The sequence below is a fragment of the Cetorhinus maximus genome, chromosome 4, assembly GCF_964194155.1.
Source record: "Cetorhinus maximus chromosome 4, sCetMax3.hap1.1, whole genome shotgun sequence".
In the NCBI taxonomy this organism is placed as follows: domain Eukaryota; kingdom Metazoa; phylum Chordata; class Chondrichthyes; order Lamniformes; family Cetorhinidae; genus Cetorhinus; species Cetorhinus maximus.
The window spans coordinates 142,239,835-142,266,227 of record NC_135882.1 but is presented as its reverse complement, the minus strand read 5'-3'; the positions used below and the strand labels follow the sequence as shown (position 1 = coordinate 142,266,227).

At 42.8% G+C, this 26,393-nt stretch overlaps 1 protein-coding gene across 2 annotated transcripts in view; it reads right to left on the bottom strand.

Annotated features, from left to right (window-relative positions):
- phf20l1 (PHD finger protein 20 like 1) overlaps positions 1-26,393 on the bottom strand; it is a 121,932-nt gene that overhangs the window by 11,626 nt on the left and 83,913 nt on the right. For both annotated transcript variants that reach the window (XM_078540935.1, XM_078540934.1), the window contains 7 exons: positions 25,358-25,408; positions 23,321-23,416; positions 14,293-14,490; positions 7,112-7,290; positions 5,025-5,124; positions 1,980-2,175; positions 381-747 (listed from right to left, as the gene is read on the bottom strand). In XM_078540935.1, coding sequence (XP_078397061.1) covers positions 381-747; positions 1,980-2,175; positions 5,025-5,124; positions 7,112-7,290; positions 14,293-14,490; positions 23,321-23,416; positions 25,358-25,408 — 1,187 coding nt within the window. The remainder of the gene's footprint in view (positions 1-380; positions 748-1,979; positions 2,176-5,024; positions 5,125-7,111; positions 7,291-14,292; positions 14,491-23,320; positions 23,417-25,357; positions 25,409-26,393) is intronic.

Sequence of the window (26,393 nt, the reverse complement as noted above, 5' to 3'; positions counted from 1 at the left end):
GTCTTACATTAGCTGCTTGTTCCCTAATGTCTCCAGTTTAAAATTGTTATCTCTGTTTTTAAATCCCTCCATGGCCTCACCCCTTACAGCCTTATCTAGACCTACTAGCTCCTTCGCAAGCAGGGCATTCATTATTTTCTGATCATATCTCCAAGAAGCACCTTGGGTTTTTTTTTTAAGTTAAGGGACACTATGTAAATGCCAGTTGTTGCATGAAGTAGCAACTGTATTAGGAGCGATGCAAAAGGTCCCTCCAGGAGGGTTGCCTTTCAGTTGATGCAACTAATGTAGAGGAACCAAATTACAAGCAAAGTTGAAAAACCTGAACAGTAGGTAGAACACAATCATGAGCCAACAAAAGCAGCAATACAACAACATACCTGTCCAGATAGACTGTCTTCTTCCTGAATAGTGTACCTTTCAGCTGTCTTCAATATAGGACTCTGATCTTCTTCATGTTCTAAACTACTGTAATCCTCATCTTCTGAGCTGTTTTGGTCTATTGTGGCATTCTGCTCTAGGCTGCAACCCTGAGGCTTCTGGTAGCTATGCTCACTGGTGATATAGGTTCCTTCTATTCTCTGGCTTGGACTCGATCTTTCTCTATGACTCTGATTATGACAGGTGTTTTCAGGCTGCTTGAGACCATCCATACATTCTGTGTTCTTCTTTTCTCCTGTAGCTTGCTCGTGGGTAGATTTGATGCGTGACTGAGCCCAGAGATGTAGATCAGGGTGCTTTCTGCTCCTTGAGGTAGAAAGGACAGGAAGATTTCATACCACTCTAATTTGCAAGACCGTGTGAAGACAATTACCTATATAGTAACATCTTTTGCGCATGCCATAATTGTGTTCTGTTCAATCATAACATTACGATGTAGCAGCACAGAATTGCCCAACTCAGTATGCATTTCACTTAAGACAACCATAGAGTAATTGGTCAGAATAAGAAAAAATATCATACTTCACTAGCAGCTGCTTGGTTGAGTCTGAGGTATGTTGTTAGTATACAGTACAGTGAAATTATATTCTGAATTTAATTTCAAGGAGTGGTTGGTCTACAAATAAAAAGACATACGTCATGCAGAACATGGCAACGTGATGACGACTATGCCTACAACCCATAAACTGGTCATAAACCACAGTTGCAGAAATAGAGAAACTTTCCTGCCATTCACTAACCATTCTCAGGGATGGAAGCTCTGTGTAGATACCTGGAATTAGTAGGTTGCCTTATGAGGATGGGTTAGAAAGACTTGGATTGTTTCCACTGGTGTTTAGAAGAGTGAGGGGCGATTTGATTGAAGTTTATCAGATCCTGAACGTCCTTGTCAAGGTGGATGTCAAAGGATGTTTCCTCTTGTGGATGAGTCCAGAACTAGGGGGCACTGTTTTAAAATTAAGGGTCGCCCTTTTAGGACAGAGTTGAGAAATTTTTTCTCTGAGGGTTGTGCAACTTTGGAATTCTCTGCCTCAAATGTGGTGGAGGCAGGGTCATTGAATATTTCTAAGGCAGGGGTAGATAGATTCTTGTTAGGCAAGGGAATCAAAGGTTATTGCAGTTAGATGAGAACGTGGAAATCGAAAAACAAGATGGTCAGCCATGATCTTACTGAATGGCGGAGCAGGCTTGAAGGGCCAAATGGTCTAATCTTCTTCCTATTTTTTATATTTTAATGTGTAGCTCTATTTTGCATTCACTGTACAAGTTTAACATTGGTGTGAAGCAGTTTGAGCTCTATGCTAACATTAAACTCGTGCAATGTGAGTGTTATGATCCAAACTGATAACACAGCAAGGTTTATTCCTCTGAAAAATCTCACTCTCGTTCTTTGTGTATCAGGCTGGATTTTGACTCTGGATTCAGGTAACATTTAAATAGCTGCAGCTTGGGTGCAAAGCAAAACTCCATTATCATTGATGCTACAATTGTTGATGTGAACTCTATGTTGTTATGCCTATGTTGATATGCATACTTACTGGAGGGTATTGATTTTCAGCTGAAGCCCATGGAGCACTTCAGTTACGCTGTACACATCGGCGAGGAGCTGGTGTGTTGATACTATTTTCTTAGCATTCTGCTCAGAATAATTCTCCTTTAGGAAGGACAGTCCATACATATGTCCATTTTTTAACCACTCCTTGTCATAACAATGTTTGGCACTCCATTTCTGACCTCCAGGAATAAAGAACATTGCATTTATGTAACACCTCGCTCATATCCTCAGGATGCCTCAAAATGGTTCCCATTAATAATTTATTTCATAATGGCCTTGGCAAATGTACAGAGGAGATTTACTAGAATGATACCCCAGGGATTAGGGACTTTGTTATATGGAGATAGTTGAAAAATTGGGATTATTCTCCTTGAGCATGTCAGGTTAAAGGAAGATTTAATAGAGGTGTTCAAAATTATGAAGCATTCTGACAGTAAATAAGGAAAAACTGTTTCCACTGGCGGGAGGATTGGTAACCAGAGGACAGAGGTTTAAAGGCAAAAGAATTAGAGAGGACCAGAAGAGAATTTTTTTATGCAAGGAATTATGATGATCTGAGATGCATGGCCTAAAAGGAAAATAGTGGCAAATTTAATGGTAACTTTCAAAATGCAAACTTGCAGGAATGCAGCAAGGGATTAAGGCTAAGTGGATAGCTCTTTCAAAGAGATGGCACAGACATGATGACCTGAGTGGCCTCCTTCTTTGCTGCAAGTCTAGCTACTGTTGTTACAAGAAGAAGCAGCCAATTTACGCATATAATCCTAGAAACAACAAATGAGATGAATCGTCAGCCAAACTGTTTTGGGATGAAATTACGGGAAGTATGTTGACCAAGACACTGAGAGAACTTTGTGCTTTGTTTCCCCAGTTGTGTCATAAAATCTTTAATATTCATGGCAAGATGGAAGATCTACAACAATATTTATTTGACTATACATGATGTCTAATCATCATAGGGGAACAGTAGAGAGAGATTTGATGTTAACTGAGTGATGAATCCAGAAGATGTTTTTATTCTTTATTGGGCTAGGTCTCTAAAGAAAGACTGAGGCAGGGGTGGTGAAGGTTGGTTATTTTTAAAAATTCATTTATGGGGTGTGGGCATCGCTAGCTAGGCCAGCATTTATTGCCCATCCCTAATTGCACTTGAGAAGGTGGTGGTGAGCTGCCTTCTTGATCCGTTGCAGTCCCTGTGGTGTTGGTGCACCCACAGTGCTGTTAGGGAGAGTTTTCCAGGATTTTGACCCAGCGACAGCGAAGGAACGGCGATATATTTCCAAGTCAGGTTGTCTCGTCTCCAGGCCACTCTGATATATCGAGAGGAAGGAATGCTTGCTTTCCCCAGAATGGCTTCATTTACTGCAGTAGGAGTCATAAGTCCTGACTAGCACGGGAGGTAATCTGAAGCTACCTGACCTCAAGGAAGTACTAAAGTCTCCAATGTGCTGCATAATGTTTTTTTTAAAAAAAAATTAAATGTAATTTTTCATAGACAATGACAAAGTAAATGAACAACAATTTTTTCTCCACCTCTTTTCCTTCCTTTTTAAGGATCTCACGAAAATATAAACCTGTCAGTAACGGAGTAATTGCACTTAGAATGCTTAGTGTTACATCACTATCATAGGTATAATCTTCCTCATTCTTTAAAAGTAGTCCAACCTTCACAAGCTATTAGAATTTTCTATTATATATCAGGTGAGTAGATGAGGAGGAATTGGCCAGTGAAGTTGTTCCCTTAAAGGATATGAGATTGACATCTTTATTGCGAAACTTCCCTATTCTGTGGTACTTAAGCTTCACTCTCTACAACACCCTTAGTGTCCTACTTGACCATGAGCTGAGCTTCTGACCACATGTCCCCATAATCACGAAGATCACCTACTTCCACTTCAGTAACATCGCCTGTTTCTTCCCTTGTCTCAGGTCATCTGAAACCCTCATTCAGGTATTACTTCCAGACTCAATTATTCCATTCCTCCCCATAATTTTGAAATTCTTATCCTCATATTCACCTCACTTCTCCCTACTTCTGTAACCTTCTCCAGCCCAACAACTCTGCAAGGCACCTGCAAGGGGATGAAGTATAAAAGTAGGGAAGTCGTGTTAGAACTGTACAGGGCATTGGTGAGGCTTCACCTAGAGTATTGCATACAGTTTTGGTCTCCTTATTTAATAAAGGTTGTACTTGTATTGGAGGCTGTTCAGATAAAGTTCACTAGGTTGATTCCTAGGATGAAGGGGTTGTCTTATGAGGAAAGGTTGAACAAGTTGGGTCTATAGCCATTGAGGTTTAGAAGAATGAGAGGTGATCTTATTGAAGATGTGCATAGTGGCAGTGAATAGAGATCAAAGATGACTTAACCAGAGCTGGTCCACCTAAAGGTGGTTTAAAATCTCCAATAAAAGAATAAATGAAAAATGAAGCTTTCATCAGTGGAGAAAATGACATTGATAGTTTTTGAAACTGTAACTTCATTGGTAATTTGATCAAAGTTCTGAAACCAAAAGCAAAATACTGCAGATGCTAGAAATCTAAAATAAAAACAGAAAATACTGGAAATATTCAGGTCAGGGAGTTTCTGTGGAGAGGGAAACAAGAGTTAACGTTTCAGGCTGATGGCCCTTCGTCAGAACAAAAGTTAATTCCGTTTCTCTCCACAGATGATGCCTGACTTGCTAAGTACTTCCAGCATTTTCTGTTTTCGTCTTACATAAGAACCATATATAATGCAGTACAACTAAATGGTTTCACATAGGACATTTAAAGCCAGTATAGAGAGGAAACTTCCTTCCATTAGCATGTTAACCAACCAATTTATTTAAATTATTAGCTTTGAATAGGTATTCAAAATTATTTCATCTTGTGCACTATCTTTTACGGTAGACAAATAGTCATCCAGTCCAAAGCAACAAGTTAAAATATAGTTAAAAATCTATTTTAAATGCATTTCCAAAACAGCCACATAAATGAAACAGGATAATTTTTATTTGAGTTGCGCTTAAGTCAGGTGTTAGCAGATACCTGGAGGATCCTGGCAGTTGTAGCAGATATATTGATCTGGAATGCTGTCTTCCAGTAACCCCATACAGATGCTGTGCTGCCAGCAAAGGCACTCTTCACACTTCAGTGGATGGGAGGCAACGGAAGGGATAAAAGGAAAAAAAAACACAAAAGAAATTAATATGGAACAAAAAAAACAAAAAAAAAAATGATACATGAGACTGGCAAGTGAGGCAAGTATGTCACTGTTAAAATGCATATATTGTTATTTCATTCCTGGTTTATGCTTTCAAATTCATTGCTAGGCATCGCCTCTCAATTTTTCTCTCAGAAATACTGATACACATCTGGGCACACCACTACTAAGATCTGAAAAATAGCATCAGCTACCTAAAAGAAACAAATACAGAGCAAATATTCATATACATATTTGCATGCAGGGCTATCGGGAAAGAGGGAAATGGGCCTAATTGGATAGTTCTTTCTAAGAACCGACACAGGCACAATGGGCCGAATGTCCACCTCTGTGCTGAATCTATATTCATATGTATATAACTACACACTACAAGCGCAGTGCCTTGCAAATTTTATAACATGTAGGTAATAGAATTTATGAGGAACTGTGTGGAACATGAGGGTCATGTGTGGCATGTCCCAGTATTAAATAGACAAATATCTAAAGGCCTTCAGGACACTCCCTTTCATCTTCACAACAGGAAAGGAAAATACTGAGGATGCTAGAAACCTGAAATAAAATCAGAAAATGCTGGAAATCATAGAACGGTTACAACACAGAAAGAGGCCATTAGACCCGTCATGTCCATGCTGACTTTCTGCAAGAGCAGCTTAGCTAGTCCCATACCCCCACTCTTTGCCCATAGGCCTGAAAAAGTTTTCAATTGATATAATTATCTAATTCCCTTTTGGACGCCATGATTGACTCTGCCTCCACCACACACTATGGCAATGCATTCAAATTCTAACACCCACTGCATAAAAATTGCTTCCCCCATGTTACCTTTGGTCTTTTTGCCAATCACCATTTGCAAATCATTGTCCGCTGGTTCTCAATCCTTCCGCCAATGGGAACCGTTTCTCTCAACTACTCTGCCTGCGCCCCTCACAATTTTGAATACCTCTACCAAATCTCCTCTTAACCTTCTATCCTCTCAGGAGTACAACCCCATTTTCTCTGCCTGACGTAAATCCCTCATTCCTGGGACCATCCTCGTAATTTTTTTTCACTCTCTCTAATGCCTTCATAGCCTACCTAAAATGTGGTGCCAAGAATTGGACACAATATTTCGGGCCCAACAACGTTTTAGAAAGGTTCACCATAATTTCCTTGCTTTTCTACCCTATGCCTCTTTTTATAAAGCCCAGGTTCCTGGATGCCTTATTAACCATTTTCTCAAACTGGCCTATCATCTTCAACAATTTGTGCGCAAGTACTCCAGGTCTCTCTGCTCCTGCACTCCCTTCAGAATTGTACTCTTGATTTGGTATTGCCTATCCTGGTTCTTCCAACCAAAACGTGCTGCTTCACATTTCTCTGCATTAAATTTCATCCATCACATGTCTGTCTATTCAGCCAGCCTGTGCCCTCTTAAAGTGTATGACTCTCCTCCTCTTCCAAGAGGGGTGAGGTGGTGGGGGATTGATCTCTCGTATCAGCTAACACTATAAAAATAAATTATTTGATTATTCATTTAATTTGCTTTTTGTGGAACCTTATTGTGCACAAGATGGCTGTTGTGTTTGCCTACTCAACCTCCGTTGGTTGTGACATGGTTTGGATTGCCCAAAGGACATAAAATAATTTTTTTTTCATTTCTTTTCAATAACACTTTCAGACTGCTCAGAAGCCTAGAATCTTCACCATGAATTACCCTAACCCAATCTATTTGGCAACAATTCACAGTTTTGAGGGAGAAAGAAAGGGAGTTCTGGGGCTTTTCATGGTGTATTCACTGTTTGTTCTCCTTATTGTGCATCTAGAAATAATCAGCAAGTTCAGCCTGAAATGGCAAAGTGCCAAGCACAAGCACAACACACAAACACCAAAAGTGAACAAAAACATGTTGAAATGTTTAAACTGTTTTGACTACCTGAATCATAAACCCATTTTCTTCATCCATTCCACAGACACATCGCACTGTTGCATTGCTATCATCCTCCTCTTGAGAGTCCTCCGGATTGGTTGAGATGTCCAGATCCTGACTGTAATCTTCACTCATCAGTGCACTCTCCGTTGAGGAACCATCAAAGAACTCATCATCAGAAAGAGCTGCTATAAAAAAGGGCTTTAAAATTACCTCTAAGCATTGCTCGCCATAAGAATCTGTATAAATCTCAATCCAATTTAGACAAAAGTTGCCTAAATTCAAGTAAAGGATATCATAAGAATGTAAGAATTTTTACAATTGGAAAAAGGTTATTAGGCTCAACAATCCAGTCCCTTTCTCACAGATCTCAACCCACAACTAGCGATCATCTCACATCATCTTTTAAACCTTTCTCTCTCCAGAAACAGACATTTGTCTCTTGAATCCATTAAGCTTTAAGTCCCAATTTTCTAAACATGTTCTCCAAACAGCCAAGGCTCTGTAATGGGAACTTAGTTTGGAAAAGTAGCCCTTCACTGTCCTGTAGTAATTTACTCCATTAATCCATTATCTTTAGTGAAAAACTTCTTATTCCTAAAATACTGTTATTAACTTTTAAAAATATCATTCTTGGGGTATGGGTGTCATTGGCAAGGCCAATATTTATTGACAATTTTAATTGCCCTTGAGAAAATGGTAGTGAGCTTTCTTCTTGAACTGCAGTCCATGTGGTTCAGATACTCCAATAATGTTGTTAGCTAGAGAGTTCCAGGATTTTGGCCTGGTAACAATGAAGGAACAGTGATATTCTCCAAGTCCAGGTGACTTGGAAGGGAAGTTGGAGATGATGGATTTGCCATGAACCTTCCACTCTTGTCCTTCTTGATGGGAGGTCACTTTTTTGGGAGGTGAAATATCCACTGACATTTGAACTTTTCAGCACAGTGAACAATTTATCTAAATTACAATCTCATACGATGATTAGAAAAGCTCATAACACGAATTATCATCCATTTCCTCTGCAAGGAAGCCATTAGAAAAGAATGCCTGGGGTTTCTTCATGAGATGGTGCATGTATCTTGTGATATGCTGAGCCATTCAGAACAGGTCGATTCCAGGTTCAATTCCTGGCCTTTGTTAATAGCTGATCTCAGCCAGAGCATCCGTAGGTAAAGTTGGCCTTGCCATTTCTGCTTATTAAGCATACAATTACCTTGGGTTGTACAATTAATGACCATGCAATAGCCCTGCTGGAACTGAAACAAACATGATGAAGATGGAACTCAGCTGTGACATATGCATAGCTATCTTGTCAATTGCTTTTCATTTAAAAAAAATTACATGGTCCATTTTTGGCCAAAGCTTGTGATATTCTTTAGGACATTTTGTTAGGAGGGAAGATTGCATAGGTTGGGGTTGTTTTCTTTGGAATAGAGAAGGCTGAAGGAAAATTTAATTGATATATGTAAAATTATGAGGGGCCGAGATACAGTGGCTAATTCCCCTAGCGGAGAAGTCAATAGCTGACATCCTCATAAATCTCCTTGGTACCTCTCTAATTTATTCCCATTCCCACCTCAAAAAGATATCTTTCCTGTACTTGCCAGATCTCCAGGGCTTAATGTCATGTTTAGATACTTAACTCATCAAATGAAGACCACAAGATAACTCACTTCTTCCAGCCAAAAGACAATAACCTCACAACAGTAGAAAACAACTTACATAGCACCATAGCTACACTCTTTATCTTATTAATGTATGTCATTTTAAATTTTAAAGCTATATTTTTAAAAAGTGAACATAAAAGCTGTTAAGACGACAGCAGCATACCATGTGACATCTGGCATTTGAACCGTAGACAGTAGAGTCTGCGTCTAATACCTGATTAAATATGAACCTTGGTGAAAGAACATCACAGCCACTGCTGAAATTCACACCTGGCTCATTGTTTAAGAATGGGCCAAAACCCACAGACAATGGGCCTTGTAGGCAACTCATCTCCTGGTTTCGCCAGGGTCATTGAAACTCAATGGGTGTTAGACAAATGTGAAATGGATCTTATAAATCTTTCATTGTATTGTGATGGCCCCGCAACCAAACATCAAGACCTTGGCTGTCTCAACTCTCAAAGTGTGAATAGCCACAACACGGGATGTTTCTAGGCCTAACACACCACCTTATTTAGACATGACTTTGGACTTTTAACAGGTCACATGGGTAAGATAGCCAAGTTTGTTGCTTGCTCTTAAAACAGCAGGAATCATTTCTGCAAAGGCAGAGAGACCAGCAGAAAGCCATCAAACTGGTTGCAGTCAACTAAACAACCAAGATAATAAACAACAATTGAAAGTGGGAAAAGGATTCTCTCCAACCTGCGCCAACTTCAAGTTCACTTGAGAACCAGCCTCCTGGCAATTCAACTACAAGAAACCTCGCAGCTTACTGAGAATCCTCTGCTTTTCAAGTCATTCACTCCAGTCAATGCATCAACTCATCTAAGAAACTGCAGGCCTGATACGAAAGAGACTGAAATAATCCCATGATGTAACTGTAATGTTTTCTTCTTCACGTGTACCTAATCTTTGTGAGAGTGATAGGGTGTGCAAGATATTGCATTTTTAAACCTCCAGGGCAAATGTGGGATAATAAATAACCTTCCTTACTTTAAAACTTAAAAAAAGCTTGCTGCTGGAATTATTTGAATTGGGGCAACCACTCAGAGGTAAGAAAATACACACACCCCACATACAAAATACTTTGATCACAGATAATAGTAAAGGATACGAATTCTGTCCGTGACACACATCTTTAAATAATTGTGTCTTACAAAGACTGGCAGGAAGACAATACAGTCTTTAATTAAAATGGAGTCAATAAAGTCATTGTACTGACATTAATTAGAATGATCAAATTTTTCTATGAACACAACTAGAACATGACCCATCTAAGTCAAGCTACCTGAGGAATACAAAATAAAATGTCCCAATTGCCTTTATTCTCTATTATAACCTGCACAATACTTGTAAAATATTTATTTTACAAGGGGCCCACATCTCAGCATCCATCAGCAACAGAGCTTGGACTTCAAAAAAAAATCTAACTGCTGAGTTTAGCTAACCGCCCTCGATAGTCATTTTGGGTGGACGACGATCTCTTCATCTCAACTTGATTTGACTAGGAAAATGTACATCAGAAGAATAACAGACAGATTTGAATGAAGAGACTTTGTAGCCTAATTGGTCCCATCCTTCCAGAAAAATCAACCCATCATCTTCCTACTCGAGTGGCTTCCTCTTGTCTTGCATTTTGACAATCCATCCTAGATGAATTTCCTTGTATAAAGAAATATTTGATGACCACGGTTCTAATTTAACTTGCTTTTGTTTTTTACTCCATGCCCTCTTCCTATGTCCTGGCGTATTGTTTCTGGTTTACTTTCTGCATCTGTTGAGTACATCTCAAAGGCTTCTTCTGAGATGTCTTTTTTCAAGACTGAGCTCTAACTTATGTCATGTTCCTGTACATTATGAACTGTCAGTCAGTAATTTAAAAGTTTTAAACATTCTATTAAAATAGCCACTGCAAATCATGTGACCTTTTGGCTTCTGAGCCCCAGACGGTCCTGAGTCTCAACCAAACACCTAATTAAATATGGACATTCACAACGATCTGGAGAATTCACGCATCCCTTTGTTTAAGGATGAACAAAAGAGCTATAGCATTCCAGCCGGCTCATCTCTTTTTTCACCATGGACAAAAAAAACCTCAAAACTCAACATTAATTAGACGATATGAATAGGTTCCATTAATCTTCCATTGTATTATGATGGTCTCTCATCCAAATTAAACCGGGCGAATTTCAAAATGTCAAACAACAACGCAAGACGTATAATAAACATATCACTCCTTTTTGAAAAAAAGGACCTTGAACTTGTAAAGGCTACCTAATGAGGAAGCCATTTTGTGATCTACTTTATAAATTCAGCAAGGGGCTGCTCAGAGATAGAGACCCATCAGGCAGCCATCGAGCCAGCTGCAAGTCAACTAAGTAGCCAAAACTTGAAAGTGGGAGAAGGATTCTCCCCAACCTGTTCCAACTTCAAATTCACCTGAGAACCAACCTCCTGGAATTTTTTTTAATATTCATTTACGGGATGTGGGTGTCACTGACTAGGCCATCCCTAACTGCCTTGACAAGGTGATGGTGAGCTGCCTTCTTGAACTGCTGCAGTCCCTGTGGTGTAGGTACACTCACAGTGCTGTTAGGGAGGGAGTTCAAAGATTTTGACAGTGAAGGGACAGTGATATATTTCCAAGTCAGGATGGTGATTGGCTTGGTGGGGAACTTCCAGGTGGTGGCGTTCCCGTGTATATGTTTCTGGATAGTAGTGGTCATGGGTTTGGATGGTGCTGCCTAAGGAGCCTTGGTGAGTTTCTACACTGCATCTTGTAGATGGTAAACACTCCTGCCACTGTTTGTTAGTGGTGGTGGGAGTGCATGTTTGTGGAAGGGGTGCCAATCAAGCGGGCTGCTTTGTCCTGGAAGGTGTCAAGCCTCTTGAGTGTTGTAGGAGCTGCACTCATTCAGGCAAGTGGAGAGTATTCCATCACACTCCTGAATTGTGCCTCGTAGATGATGAACAGGCTTTGGGGAGTCAGAAGGTGAGTTACTCGTCGCAGGACTCCTAGCCTCTGACCTGCCCTTGTAGTCACAGTATTTATGTGGCTAGTCCAGTTCAGTTTCTGGTCAATGGTAACCCCCAGAATGTTGAAAGTGGGGGATTCAGTGATGGGAATGTCATTGAATGTCAAGGGGCAATGGTTAGATTCTCTCTTGTTGATCTGGATATTGTTCAGGTCTCGCTGCATTTGGACATGGACAGCTTCAGTATATGAGCAGTTGCAAATGGTGCTGAACATTGTGCAATCATCAGCGAACATCCCCACTTCTGACCTTATGATGGAAGGAAAGTCATTGATGAAGCAACTGAAGATGGTTGGGCCTAGGACACTGCCCTGAGGAACTCCTGCAGTGACGTCCTGGAATTGAAAGGATCGTCCTCCAACAACCACAACCATCTTCCTTTGTGCTAGGCATGACTCCGACCAGCAGAAAGTTTTCCCCCTGACTCCCACTGACTCCAGTTTTGCTCAGGCTCCTTGATGGCACACTCGGTCAAATGCTGCCTTGATGTCAAGGGCAGTAGCTCTCACCTCACCTCGGGGGTTCAGCTCTTTTGTCCATGTTTGAAGAAAGGTTGTAATGGGGTCAGAAGCTGAGTGGCCCTGGCGGAAGCCAAACTTAGCGTCCGTGAGCAGGTTACTGCTAACTGAGAGCCGCTTGATAGCACTGTTGATGACCCCTTCGATTACTTTACTGATGATCAAGCGTAGACTGATGGGGCAGTAATTGGCCAGGTTAGATTTATCCTGCTTCTTGTGTACAGGACATACCTGGGCAATTTTCCACATTGCCGGTAGATGCCAGCATTGTAGCTGTTCTGGAACAGCTTGGCTAGGGGCGCAAGTGCTGGAGCACAAGTCTTCAGTACTATGTCCAGAATATTGTCAGGGCCCATAACCTTTGCAGCGTCCAGTGCCTTCAGCCGTGTCTTGATATCACGTGGAGTGAATCGAATTGTCCGAAGCCTGGCATCTGTGCTTGGTCTCTGGTGGTGCTGCCGCCGAGCCACTGTTTGTGATGGACATTGAGGTCCTCCACCCAGAGTACATTCTGCGCCCTTGCCACCCTTAGTGCTTCCTCCAAGTGGTGTTCAACATGGAGGAGTAATAATTCATCTGCTGATGAGGGGGTGGAATGTGGTAATCAGCAGGAAGTTTCCTTATCCATGTTTGGCCTGATGCCATGAGACTTCATGGGGTCCAGAGTCGATATTGAGGTCTCCCAGGGCAACTTCCTCCTGACTGTATACCACTGTGCCGCCACCTCTGCTGGGTCTGTCCTGTCGGTAGGATGATGAAGATGGTGTCTGGGACATGATCTGTAAACATGTGATTCCGTGAGTATGACTATGTCAGGCTGTTGCTTGACTAGGCTGTGTGAAAGCTCTCCCAATTTTGGCACAAGCAACCAGATGTTATTCAGGAGGACTTTATAGGGTTGACAGGGCTGGGTTTGCCGTTATTGTTTCTGGTGCCTAGGTCGATGCTGGGTGATCCGTCTGGTTTAATTCCTTTTTATTGGTTTGATACAACTGAGTGGCTTGCTAGGCCATTTCAGAGGGCATTTAAGTTTTAACCACATGACTGCAGATCTGGAGCCACATGTCGGCCAGACCAGATGAGGACAACAGATTTCCAGATTTAGTGAACCAGATGGATTTTTTACGACAATCAACAATGGTTTCATGGTCATCATTAGACTTTTAATTCAAGGTCTTTATTGAATTCAAATTCCACTTTCTGCCATGGTGAGATTCGAACCATGTCCCCAGAGCATTACTCTGGGTCTCTGGATTACAGTCCAGTGACAATACCACTATGCCAGTAAGTTTACTAAAAATCCTCTGCTTTACAAGACCTTCACTTCAACCAAAGCATCAATTCACCTAAGAAATAGAGGCCTGCCATGAAAGAGACCGAGACAATCTTAAATTGTAATTGTATTTTTTTTTTCTCATCTGCATCTAATCTTTGCGTGAGTGATATTGCGGATGAGTTGAGTGAGTGGCTTAGACATCACTTTTTAAAATAAATAATCTTCCTTATTTTTAAATTCACAAGAAGGTTGCTGCTGGAATTATTTAAATATTCAAATTGAATAATCACTCTGAGGGTAAGGAAAAACACACCCTTCACATACAAAAGACACTGATCATGGACAGTAAGAAAACCCATCAATTCAGTCCATGACACTTACCTATTTGCTCCTCATAGCTTATCACCAGGGAACAGCCTTGTTGCCCCTATCTCTACAGCCTCAAGGGCCTCAATGGTCCTTTATTGACTGCAGAGGAACTACTTAATTAACCAATTACATTTAAAGTATAATGAAAACAAAGCAAAATTTGTATCGCATGCCAAACCACTAATATTATTAAAGGAATGTGCTGCAGGGATAGTGCAGTCATATCCAGGAAATGGTAAATTATTATTTATTAATGAATAGTGAAGACTGCCATTCTACCAAAGACCCATTCATCCCATGTAACTTTAGCACTTACATTCATGTCTAGGAATACGGTCCGTGCTTAGCTCCAGCAACGATCCAGAGGACAGAACAGATTTTGGTGATAAGTATGCTGGTTTTACCACTGATCCACACCGCAAGGCAAGGGAACTTCCAGGTTTGGTTATCGGAGATGAACATCTTTCCAAAAATTCCAGAGAAATATCTTTGAATCCTTCACATTCTGTAAGCTCTGAGAAGAAATCAAGATCAGTAAGTTAAAAGCTAGTTAAGGTGAAGACACTTGTAAATTTTCAACTTAAATTAAGATCACTCAATTGCAAAGATTTATGAACAGAAGAGCAGGAGTAGGCCATTCAACACCTTGAGCCTGTACTTTGAAAGCAGACAGGTTTTTTTCTGTCTGCTCATTGTCACAGTATGGATTCTATCAGGATATCTCATCTGCTCACTGTCGCCCAGATTAGTAACAAAAAATAGAAGACAGCAGGTTAATTAATCCTGATTATCTGGCATAATGGAGGACTGCCACATTCTTGATTTTGTCCTTCCATGAGATGTCCAGAATGTGATTTAAACAGTGAAGATGAAAGTTGTGAAGCTCCCTTTCTTGATAACTGTAAGTCTTCCATGTTTCACAGTCATACAACAAGGGGCTGAGAAAACAGGCCTCGTAAGCCCACACCTTGAACCTAAGAGTCAGCTCATGTTTCGTGAGTCGGCCAAAGATGGTAGCTATTTTCCCGATGCATGTATCAAGTTCTGTATTAAGAGACAGGTTGTACGTCACCATGGACGTAAGATAGCAGACCTTGCTAATTGCTTCCAGTAAAATTATGAATATGGCAAAGATGAGGCTCCCAAGTATGTTGCCACTCATCAAGCAGAGGTGGTTTCACTGGCTTGGGCGCATTCACAGGACGGAAGACAGTTACATGCCTAAGGGTTTTCTGTTTGGCAGGGTAGGCAGAGCCAGATGACCAGTAGGTGCCCAAAGATCTGCTTCAAGAATGTTTGTAAGTGCGACATGAAGGTCCTAAACATTGATTCTGGCACCTGGGATAGATTAGCGAATGATAAAGGAAAATGGCGACATCATCTGTGGGCCAGCATGTGCTACCATGACAATCAGTGGCTACAGCAGCTTGGCAACAGGTGCTAACATCGAAAACAACCCACAACACCACCTGATAACCAATCATATGCAGCATTCCTGGCAGAACAGGCCTCTAATAGATTGGTCTCTTCAACTATCAGCAGAAGTGAACCCCAATTCCCAACTGATTTGATTTGCTGCATCCAACATCTTACGTACATGGAAGCATGCCAAGGGCCAGAATGGAGGGGGCCACACGCCTTACATATTGAAAACTTGAAGATAATTAACACTCCCCAGCAGAATTCTCCTGTTTTTTCCCTCCTGTCAGTAAAAGCAGGTGAAGGTTAGAGATGACAAATGGCATGGTCATGAGGAGGTAGGTTTGAGGAATTTGGTAGAGATGCAACAAGGTGGAAGGGTTTCACAAGAGAATTTTAGTGCACAGAGTCAAAGCAAGTGATAACATTGTATAATAATATGCCTCTTATTAGTTTCTCAAATTTAATCTTGAATGTGTTCCACATTTTGACCATTCTTTTATAACTCGAGTCTGTATGGTACCAGCCCTCAACTAAAATACAATATTGGGAGTCTTATTGGGACTAAATAATACAGCTTCTCTTGTCTTAAATTCACAATGATGAACTGACAAGGAAAATAAACCTTTGTGGATATTTTTAGGCCAATGGCAAATTTATCATTAAAAGAAGGCCTCGGGTAGCACGAGACTCTCCTCCTCAACTCACCTGTGGAGATGTTTTTATTTTCACTGCTCATTGATGTACAAAGCAGAATAGTGAATTTTTCATTCGGGTCTTTTTCATGCTCAGCCAAGGAGAGAGATGTCAGTGTAGGTGAGTGGAATACCCGTTTCATATTGAGGGCTAGAAGGTTAGATATTATGTGGTTTTTTTTATTCATTCACAGCATATGGGCTTCGCTGGCTGGGCCAGCAGTAATTGCCCATCCCTAGTTGCCCTTGAGGTGGCGGCGGTGAGCTGCCTTCTTGAACTGCTGCAGTCCATGTGGTGTAGGTACATCCACAGTGCTGTTAGGGTGGGAGTTCCAGGATTTTGACCCAGCAACAGTGAAGGAATGGCGGCATATTTCCAACTCAGGATGGTGAGTGGCCTAGAGGGGAATTCCAGGTGGTGTTGTTCCCATCTATCTGCTGCCCTTGTCCTTCTAGGTGGTAGTGGTTGTGGGTTTGGAAGGTGCTGTCTAAGGAGCCTTGGTGAATTATGTGGTTTCGATGCACAGTAAGGCTATCTATTTTCTGTCCAGCATTGTGTTTTTCCTATGCTTAGTTTATAGTTAGAAATACAAACAACATTTGTTTCTCTCCCCTACCATTATCTGCACCAGTCATCCTAATGATTACTCTCAGACAAACTAAAAATTGGTAGTAAAACTAGGAATCTTGCTTAGAGGAACTATTATGATAACTGGTGCAGGTAATGAAAACATACTCAATGTAGTCAGCTTTTCTAAAAACTCCAAGAGTGCTGTTGTCTTATGCCATCTTGGAACTGGTTTGAAATGGTCTCAGCTCATTTAATTTCATCCTTCCCACAGCTTGCTGAGAGAATAGAGTAAATAACATTTTCTGTTCATAAGAATGGTCTCATCATTTGAAAGCGTCGCGCATAGGCATCAATGTACCCTCTTATTGTGGGGATGAGCCATGCTCCCACTCAGCGCTTACCACCATTTGCGAGCCTGACGTTATGTGACGTGTAGCTGACTCATAATAGTTACTCTATCCTTGTGTTATGTCAGAGAGACGTGTCAAGCTCTTTACTGGAAGTGTCTGTAAAGTGCGTTAGCAACCATACTCCTTATAATGCAGCATGGAGTTAGGCATCCTCATTAGTCTTGGAGGGGTAGCTGTAATTGTGTTTCAAAACAAGAAAGCTGTCTTCCGTGGTAGTGGCAAAGCACAAGACCTCCCCTAGCTGAGGGGTCAATTACCAGGGGGCATAGATTTAAGGTGATTGGTAGAAGGATTAGAGGGGACATGAGGGAAAACTTTTCACTCAGTGGGTGGTGGGCGTCTGGAATTCACTGCCTAAGTTGGTGGTTGAGGCTGAAATACTCAGCTCATTTAGAAGGTACCTGGATCTGCATCTGAAGTGCTGTAACCTGCAAGGCGACAGACCAGGTGCTGGAAAGTGGGATTAAAATGAGTGGCTAGTTTCTTTTTTCTCTTTCTAGCTGGCACAGACATGATGAGCTGAATGGCCTCTTTCCTGCACAGCAACTTTTCTATGGTTCTATGATGGTCTCTCCAACCATGCATGCACCTCAGTGTCTACTAAAAGTTTCTCATAAAGGTGGTGATGACTGCATCAAGTTATTTGACACTGCATCTGCACTGTTGTATTGCCTGTCACTTCCCAGAGCGCACAGACGCAGGGCTCGCCGCTGACATTTCCAAAGATTAGGGCCTAGTGAATCACAAGGGTTGAAGGTGCAAGTCCGAATGCTGAACTTGCTCTCGATGTCACTGGTTGTAAAGGCCTTTCAGTGCACTGGCATGACACTCAGGGACAGAAGGAATGTGGCTGTGTCCCATTGCCTGTATCTTAATCCTCCTGCAATCATGTGGCTATCAGTGTGGCATGCATGTCTTCCATGTCATGCTTCTTCGAGGGCATCCTCACATGGAAGCTGACTCTCATCTCCCAATTCAGGTTCCTGCCCTTCATCATCCGAGGAGCTCTTAGCCTCCTCTATCTCTCCCTCTGACAAGGGATCCCCCCTTTGAAGCGCCAGGTTGTGAAGGGCGCAGCAGACTATGATTATGCGGGACACCCTCTGCGGAGAGTACTACAGAGCCCCAGCTGAGCTGTCCAAACATCGGAAGTGCATCTTCAGGATGCCAACAGTCTGCTCGATGATGGACATGTCACCTAATGCGCTACATTGTACCTCTCCTCTGAGTGACTCAGGGGACGATGCACTGGTGTCATGAGTTATCATCTGAGCCGGTACCCCTTACCCGCCATCCCCGTAATTGCTGAGGCCTTTCAAACACGTGAGACACCTGGTAGTGACTCAGGATGTATGAATCATGGGAACTCCCAGGGTACCTGGCACAAATGTGCTTGATGTGCTTCTGATGATCGCACATCAGTTAAACATTGATGGGGTGGAACCCTTTCCTGTTAATGAACAATAGGGGCTGCTGCCATGGAGCTCTCAAAGCCACATGTGTGTAATCAATTGCACCCTGTACTCCATGTAAGGCTGTGATAGCTGCAAACCCCAGAAATCTAGCAGCCTAGCTAGCTTCATCGAGTGTGAACTTCACATAGTGATGAGCCTTATTGTCGAGGTCACCTTGCTACATTTATGTGCTAAGGACTGAGAGATGTTGCATAGGTCCCCTGTGGATCCCTGGAAAAATTGGTAGGCAAAATAATTGAGCGCGGTGGTGACCTTCAGGGTCACTGACAGGGGATGTCCTCCCAGTCCATGGGGCGTTAGATCACCCCACACAATGCCGCAGTTATGATCCACTACCTCTCGACAAATGCGGCCGTGCGCAGCATCTCCAGATAGGAAAGTCTCCTTCGGTAGACCCTTGGTCTTGTGAGTCGCCTCCGTGGGATGGGTCTAACCTCCTCATCCTCTGGGTGTTGTTGGGGCTCCCCTGAACCATGGACCTGAGGCCAGGCCTCCTCTCGAAGATGGCTAGGCGGTGCTGGGCCCTTCACCTCCTCCTCAGTCGGATCACTACCATCAAGAAGGCAGCATTGAGTGCAGGCTCCATTATTCAATCCTCCTTCTCCTTGTGGACTGATAAGATGCAAAAACACTGGGCAAATAGAGTAGATGTCCCACTCGCTTACAAAATATATGAACATAAGAAATGGGAGCAAGAGTAGACCATTCAGCCCCTCGAGCGGGAGTACAGCGTTGAAATAGAGGATCAACCATGATCATACTGAATGGCGGAGCAGGCTCAAAGGGCTGAATGACCTACTCCGGCTCTTATTTTCTATGTTTTTATGAGCCTTCTCCGCCATTCAATTTTGTAATTTTGTACACCTCTTTCAGGTCCTCCTCAGACTTCTCTGCTCTAAGGAAAACAGCCCTAGCTCTCTTCATTTCTGAAATGCTCCAGCTCAGGGACATCCTAGTGAATCTCCTCTGCACCTTCTCCAGTGTAGAGGAGATTTTGCACGTGTTTTCCATTTAAGTAATACTCTGATTTTTATTCTTCCTGCCAAAAAAAACTTCACATTTTCCCACATTAAACTCCATTTGCCAGATCTTTTCTCTATAGATATCAACCTATAGATATCTATCTGCAACCTTATGTCCTCCTCACAACATACTTTCCTACCTATCTTTGTGTCATCTGCAAATTTAGCTACCATGCTATCACTCCCCTCATCTTTTTATTTTATTCATTCACGGGATGTGGGCTTGCTGGCTGGGCCATCATTTATTGCCCGTCCCTAGTTGCCCTTGAGAAGGTGGTGGTGAGCTGCCTTGTTGAACCACTGCAATCCATGTGGTGTAGGTACACCCACAGTGCTGTTAGGAAGGAAGTTCCAGGATTTTGACCCAGCGACAGTGAAGGAACGGCAATATATTTCTGAGTCAGGATGGCAAGTGACTTGGAGGGGAACTTCCAGGTCATAGTGCTCCCATCTACCTGCTGCCATTGTCCTTCTAGGTGGTGGTAGTCATGAGTTTGGAAGGTGCTGTCTAAGGAGCCTTGGTGAATTCCTGCAGTGCATCCTGTAGATGGTACACACTGCTGCTACTGTGCGTCAGTGGCGGGGGGAGCGAATGTTTATGGATGTGGTGCCAATCAAGCGGGCTGCTTTGTCCTGGATGGTGTCAAGCTTCTTGAATGTTGTGGGAGCTGCACTCATCCAGGCAAGTAGGGAGTATTCCATCACACTTCTGACTTGTGCCTTGTAGATGGTGGACAGGCTTTGGGGAGTCAGGAGGTGAGTTACTTGTCGCATGATTCCTAGCCTCTGACCTGTTCTTGTAGCCACAGTATTTATATGGCTGATTTAGTGCAGTTTCTGGTCATTGGTAACCCCCCAGGATGTTGATAGTGGGGGACTCAGTGATGGAGATGATCATTGCCTGGCACTTGTGTGGTGCAAATGTTACTAGCCACTTATCAGTCCATGCCTGGATCCTCCATAGTGAACACAGAAGCAAAATATTTGTTCATTTCTTTCACCATTTCCTTATTATCCACTATTAACTCCTCACTGTCACTCTCTAGACTGCCTTTAATCTCTCACCCTGACTGTGAGGTCCACTAAGCCCCAGGACTGCCTTTAAATTCATCCCAATCTCTTGGCCCAGACCAGGGACTACGACTGTCTTTCAATGAGCTCTCCCATTTCTTCTTTATGATCCCAACAGTTTCCCCACCCATCCCCTGTGAGTCTCTGTGCTGCCCATTCTTCATGTTCAAGCCTTTCCACCCCCACTCCGCATCTCCATGAGTCTCTCTTCAACCCATCCCTCTTGTGCCACACTAACACAACATCCTGTCTTTTTCCAGAGTCTGCGTGCGTCCCCTCCCATTCATACAGTTCAATTCTTATCCACCCCCTTCTCTGTCTGCGTTCTAGTCTTCCATGTCAGGCTCTAGCTTCCCAACTCACGGCATCCCCACTGCATGCCATAGTTTTCCTCCCTCAACACTCCAAACCCACCATTTCCCATTGACTCCCGTGTCTCCTTCCTTTTTCCACCTCCCACCTCCCTCCCATCCATGGTCGCAATGCCAGCCTCAGTCTTATACAACAGCCCTGCCTGAGCCTCGCAGATAACACCCTCCTGGAGAACAGAGGAAAGCAGTGAGCAGACCTACCCTACACCCCCACCAGTGTGGTGTCACTGCAATTGGTGAGAACCTGAAGCAGCGCTGCTGCAGATAGGCTTTGAATGTTGCACTCAGCTCAAAGTCAGGAGCGAAGTGAGATCCGACAGCTGCACGCCACTTATTTCCAAACTTGAATTAGACCCGTCTAATTTCCCGCTGACGTGGTGCAAAATTGGGAGGTAGAATGTAATTCCGAGGAGTAGCATTTTTAATAAGCATTCATGACATGGTAATGCATGCAAGTGGCGTTCCAGACATGCATCAGCAGGAAACCAAACCCGCCATCAGCCCACCATGAAAGTGGTGAGGGGAAAATTTCAAACTGATCTCCTGTGAGCGCGAATCCAATTTCTGACCTCTTCCCAAATTTTCCGCTCCCACCCACCACAAAACCCACTGCTGGCAGAAGGGAAAATTCTGCCCTCAGTGTCAGTTTAATGTCTGATTATGCTTCTGTGAAGTTCCTTCAACATTTTCTGACTTTATAAACTGTAAATTAATGTAAGTTGTTATTGAAAAAACATTTGCTAATGTCAGATATAAAATAGAAAATGCTGGAAAAACTCAACAGATTTGGCAGCATCTGTGGGGATAGAAACAGAGTTAGCGTTTTGAGTCCAATATGACTCTTCTTTGGAACTGAAGAGAGGTAGAAATGTGATGGATTTAAAGCGGGGAGGGCCAGGTTGAGCAAAATAGAAGGTGAGGGATAGGTTGGAGGGCAGGAGAGATTAAATGATAAAGATATGGTGGAACACAACATAAAGGGGGTGGTAATGATAGTAATAAAGACAAAAGTCCAGTGTAGGTGTTAATAGCAGAATAAAGGTCAGCACTGAAAGCAAAATAGCAGAATGTGTTAATAGCAGAAAAAGAGTCAGCGATGTCTGAAAGCAAAAACATGAGGACAAGATACAGGCTGGCACTTGGGGGGGGAAATTTTTCAAATGGAGGACAGAGTTCATGCTCTGAAGTTGTTGAACTCAGCGTTAAGTCCAGAAGGCTGTAAAGTGCTTAGTCGGAAGATGAGGTGCTGTTCTTCCAATTTGCATTGGGCTTCACTGGAACATTGCAGTAGGTCAAAGATGGAAATGTGGGCATGAGAGCAAGATGGTGAATTGAAATGGCAAGTGACTGGAGGGTCAGTGACATGCTTGTGGACTGAGCGAAGGCATTACGCAAAGCGGTCACCTAGTCTGCAGCTAGTCTCCCCAGTGTAGAGGAGACTGCATTGTGAGCAGCGAATACAGTAGACCAATTTGAAAGAAGTACAAGCAAATCGCTGCTTCACCTGGAAGGAGTGCCTGGGGCCTTAGACGATAAGGAGGGAGGAGGTAAAGGGTCAGGTGTTACACCTCCTGCGATTGCATGGGAATGTGCCGTGGGAAGGGGATGAGGTATTGGGGGTGATAGGGGAGTTGACCATAGTGTAATGGAGGGAATGCTGACAGAGGAGGTGAGGGGAAGATATGTTTGGTGGTGGCATCATGCTGGAATTGGTGGAAATGGCAGAGGAAGATCCTTTGAATGCGGAGGCTGGTGGGGTGGAAAGCGGGGACAAGGGGAACCCTATCATGGTTCTGCGAGGGAAAAGGGCGAGGGCAGAAGTGCAGGAAATGTCCACAGTGAAAAGGAGACAGAGAGAGGCAGGAAACTAGAAGCTGTTGACATTATGTAGTGCGTCAGAAGAATCCTGAGCGTATGTGAGAAAAGACTGGACGAGAGGAGAGAAAATAGAGTCAATATAGAAAGAAATGAGTTCAGTGGGGCAGAAACAGGCTGAAACGATGGGGCTACCAGGACAGTCCTATTTGTGGATTTTAGGAAGGAAGTAGAAGCGGGCTGTGCAGGGTTGGTGGACTATGAGGTTGGAGGGTGTGGAGGGAAGATCTCCCGAGGAGATGATGTCCGTGACAGTCCTGAAAACAATGGTGTTAATGTTCAGTGGTGGGATCATGGTCCAGGGCAAGGTAGGAAGAGGTGGTCTGAGAGTTGGTGCTCAGCCTCTACATGGTAGTGGTCTGTATGCCAGACAACAACAGCATCGCCCTTGTCAACAATCTTTTTCTTAGCTTTGATAATGTGAGCTCTGCTTACCATGTTTGGATTTCTTTTTCTTCTTTTTCTTTTTCTTCTGTTTTAGTTTAACATGCTCCTTGCCTTTCTTCTCTTTACTCCTCTCCTTCTTTTTACCTTTAGGAACAAGAAAATAATATTTTTTCTCTCCAGTTTTCCAGTGTTATTCAAACAGGAGGCTATACTTAACTACATCAATTCCTCTGTCCCTTTCCCCCTCCCAGAAAAGTTTACGGTGAATACACTAGTGGCATTGATCAAACAGTTTGGTGTCCGCAATATGGATGTAATGTCTAGCTGTGAACCTTACTATGCCTTCAAGACGACTGCTCCATTTCAACGGGGCAAAGGTCTGAATGGACCAATCCAGGTAGTTGTAGCCACCTGCAAACTCTTGAGGCCAGTCTGAAGGCAATTGCAACTCCTTGCAAGTTTCAGGATCCAGGTTGATAACTGGATTTCCTGCCTTTTTTAAAGGTCATTTTGCATCTGTGATGTTTTGAAATGTGATATTTGAAGGCATACTTGCATCTGGGATTCCTCACTGAATGGGTGCAGCACACTGGAGGTGCATTGAGCCTACCTACATTGAACAGCTGCAATTATAAAACCATAAGACCATAAGACATAGGAGCAGAAATAAGGCCATTCGGCCCATCGAGTCTGCTCCGCCATTCAATCATGGCTGATAAGTTTCTCAACCCCATTCTCCCGCCTTCTCCCCGTAACCTTTGATCCCCTTACCAATCAAGAACCTATCTAGCTCCATCTTAAATACATTCATTGACCTGGCCTCCACAGCCTTCTGTGGCAATGAATTCCATAGATTCACCACTCTCTGGCCAAAGAAGTTTCTCCTCATCCCTGTTCTAAAAGGTCTTCCCTTTACTCTGAGGCTGTGCCCTCGGGTCCTAGTCTCTCCTACTAATGGAAACATCTTCCCCACGTCCACTCTATCCAGGCCTTTCAGTATTCTGTAAGTTTCAATCACATCCCCCCTCATCCTTCTAAACTCCATCGAGTATAGACCCAGAGTCCTCAAACGTTCCTCATATGTTAAGCCTTTCATTCCTGGGATCGTTCTCGTAAACCTCCTCTGGACCCTCTCCAGGGCCAGCACATCCTTCCTGAGATACGGGGTCCAAAATTATTCACAATATTCTAAATGTGGTCTGACCAGAGCCTTATAAAGCCTCAGCAACAGATCCCTGCTTTTATATTCTAGTCCTCTCGAAATAAATGCCAAATTTGCATTTGCCTTCCTAACTACCGACTCAACCTGCAAGTTAACCTTAAGAGAATCCTGGACTAGGACTCCCAAGTCCCTTTGCACTCCAGATTTCTGAATTCTCTCCCCATTTAGAAAATAGTCTATACCTCTATACTTCCTACCAAAGTGCATAACCTCACACTTCCCCTGCACTTCTAGTGGACTACATTGCAGCCTTCAGATTAGCATGGAGTGGAGCTCTTTAAGATAATTGGAACTTTCCTGCAAATTGGACCGGCTGCTCCAGGGACTCTCCGGATCCTCCAGTTTGTCGGAGCTCAGTGCAAGTCCTTCAGGTTTCTGCAAGTGCTCCTTCACTGGGCTGAAAAGAAAACGAGGTGGGAGGTCGGGAAGCTTCTCTTGCCTCATTTTTGGTCCAGTGTTGGGCTACACTTATTCCAGTTAGAGGCCCAGTGACAATAACTTTGTGAAGCCTGAAACATTAACCTTTCTTTTCTCTTTTTCAGATGCTAATGAATCTGCTGTGACATTTCTGGCATTTTCTCATTTAATCTCAGATTTTAAGCATTCAATTTTTCATCAAAACAAGTTTATATGGCAAATGAAACATGGCAGCCTTGCTAGACAGGAACAGATTGGAGAACCAGGGGTATAACATTATAGCCCTATCTTTGACCCACCGGCTTATCTGGCAAGGTTTTTCACCAGGAATGAACTCTTATTGAACTAGTTAAGAGTCTCGCTTCCTTAACTGAGTGGGCATAGAGGAGAACACAAACGTTAACACCAATCCTGAATGTATCTTAGTATGTCACATTGCTTCATACCAGGCAATGAGTTCTTCTCTTCATACTTCATCTTCTTTTCACTTTTCACTCCTGTTGGAAGCACTGATAGTTTAATCTGCCGCCTCCAGGCGGATCTTCAACATTACCGAGTATCTACAGAAACACACTTGCGAAAAATTACCATTTAAACAAAAATCATTGCAATTCTATTTTGAAATATTCCTTCGGTCTACACATTTATATAAAGAAAAATTCTACTCAGTCTGAAGCCAAGCCACAGAAACCAGAATGTTCAATCTCATTATGTAAGCTTAGTTTTTTTTAGCTACGATGATAGAAGGAGTGCTACAATTAGCTATCGTAATCCTCGACCGAGAGGGGAAAGGTAGAAAAAATTCAAATATGATTGCTGCTCATGATTGTTATCCAGTACTCCTGCTGGTAATGGCTGCCCATGCTTGTTGGGCAAGGACTGGACTGGACTCAAATTGTGCTTCCCCCCAACACAGAGTCCAGAGTCACAGAGTCTGTCAACACTCACTGTCGAGGCTCATCCATGAGGGATGGCCACTGGGTAAAGTATCAGAGTGCTGCTGACGTCCCTGGAACTGCGCTCCTTCAGGAGATAAGGTGGGAAATTAGATTAAGAAAGTTTAAAACAAAAACAATGATGCTGAATCTAAACATCCAGGATGCTTCTGAATGCACCTTCAGCTGTTAATACTAACTAAACTGAGAATTAAGGAAACATACTCCACAAATGAGGAAAATCTCACTTGGGCTTTCCACTCCCCTATAAAAAAAGCAAAAGGAAAAATATGAACAATGTTACATTGATTCTTATAACTTTTGAGTGTTTTATGACATACGATCCCTCATTTAACTTGTCAGCTCAGATGCTCTCCAGCCAATATTATACACTACTTCTCTGTGGCAGTACATAGTCACAAAGAACTGTCTCAAAGTATGCAGCACTTGCATATTTTCTGGTCCATGTTAATTGTTTCAACCAAGTTGCTTAACTTTTTGGATCCCAGGCAATAGCACGGAGGGCCAATAATAGGCTGTAGTCGAA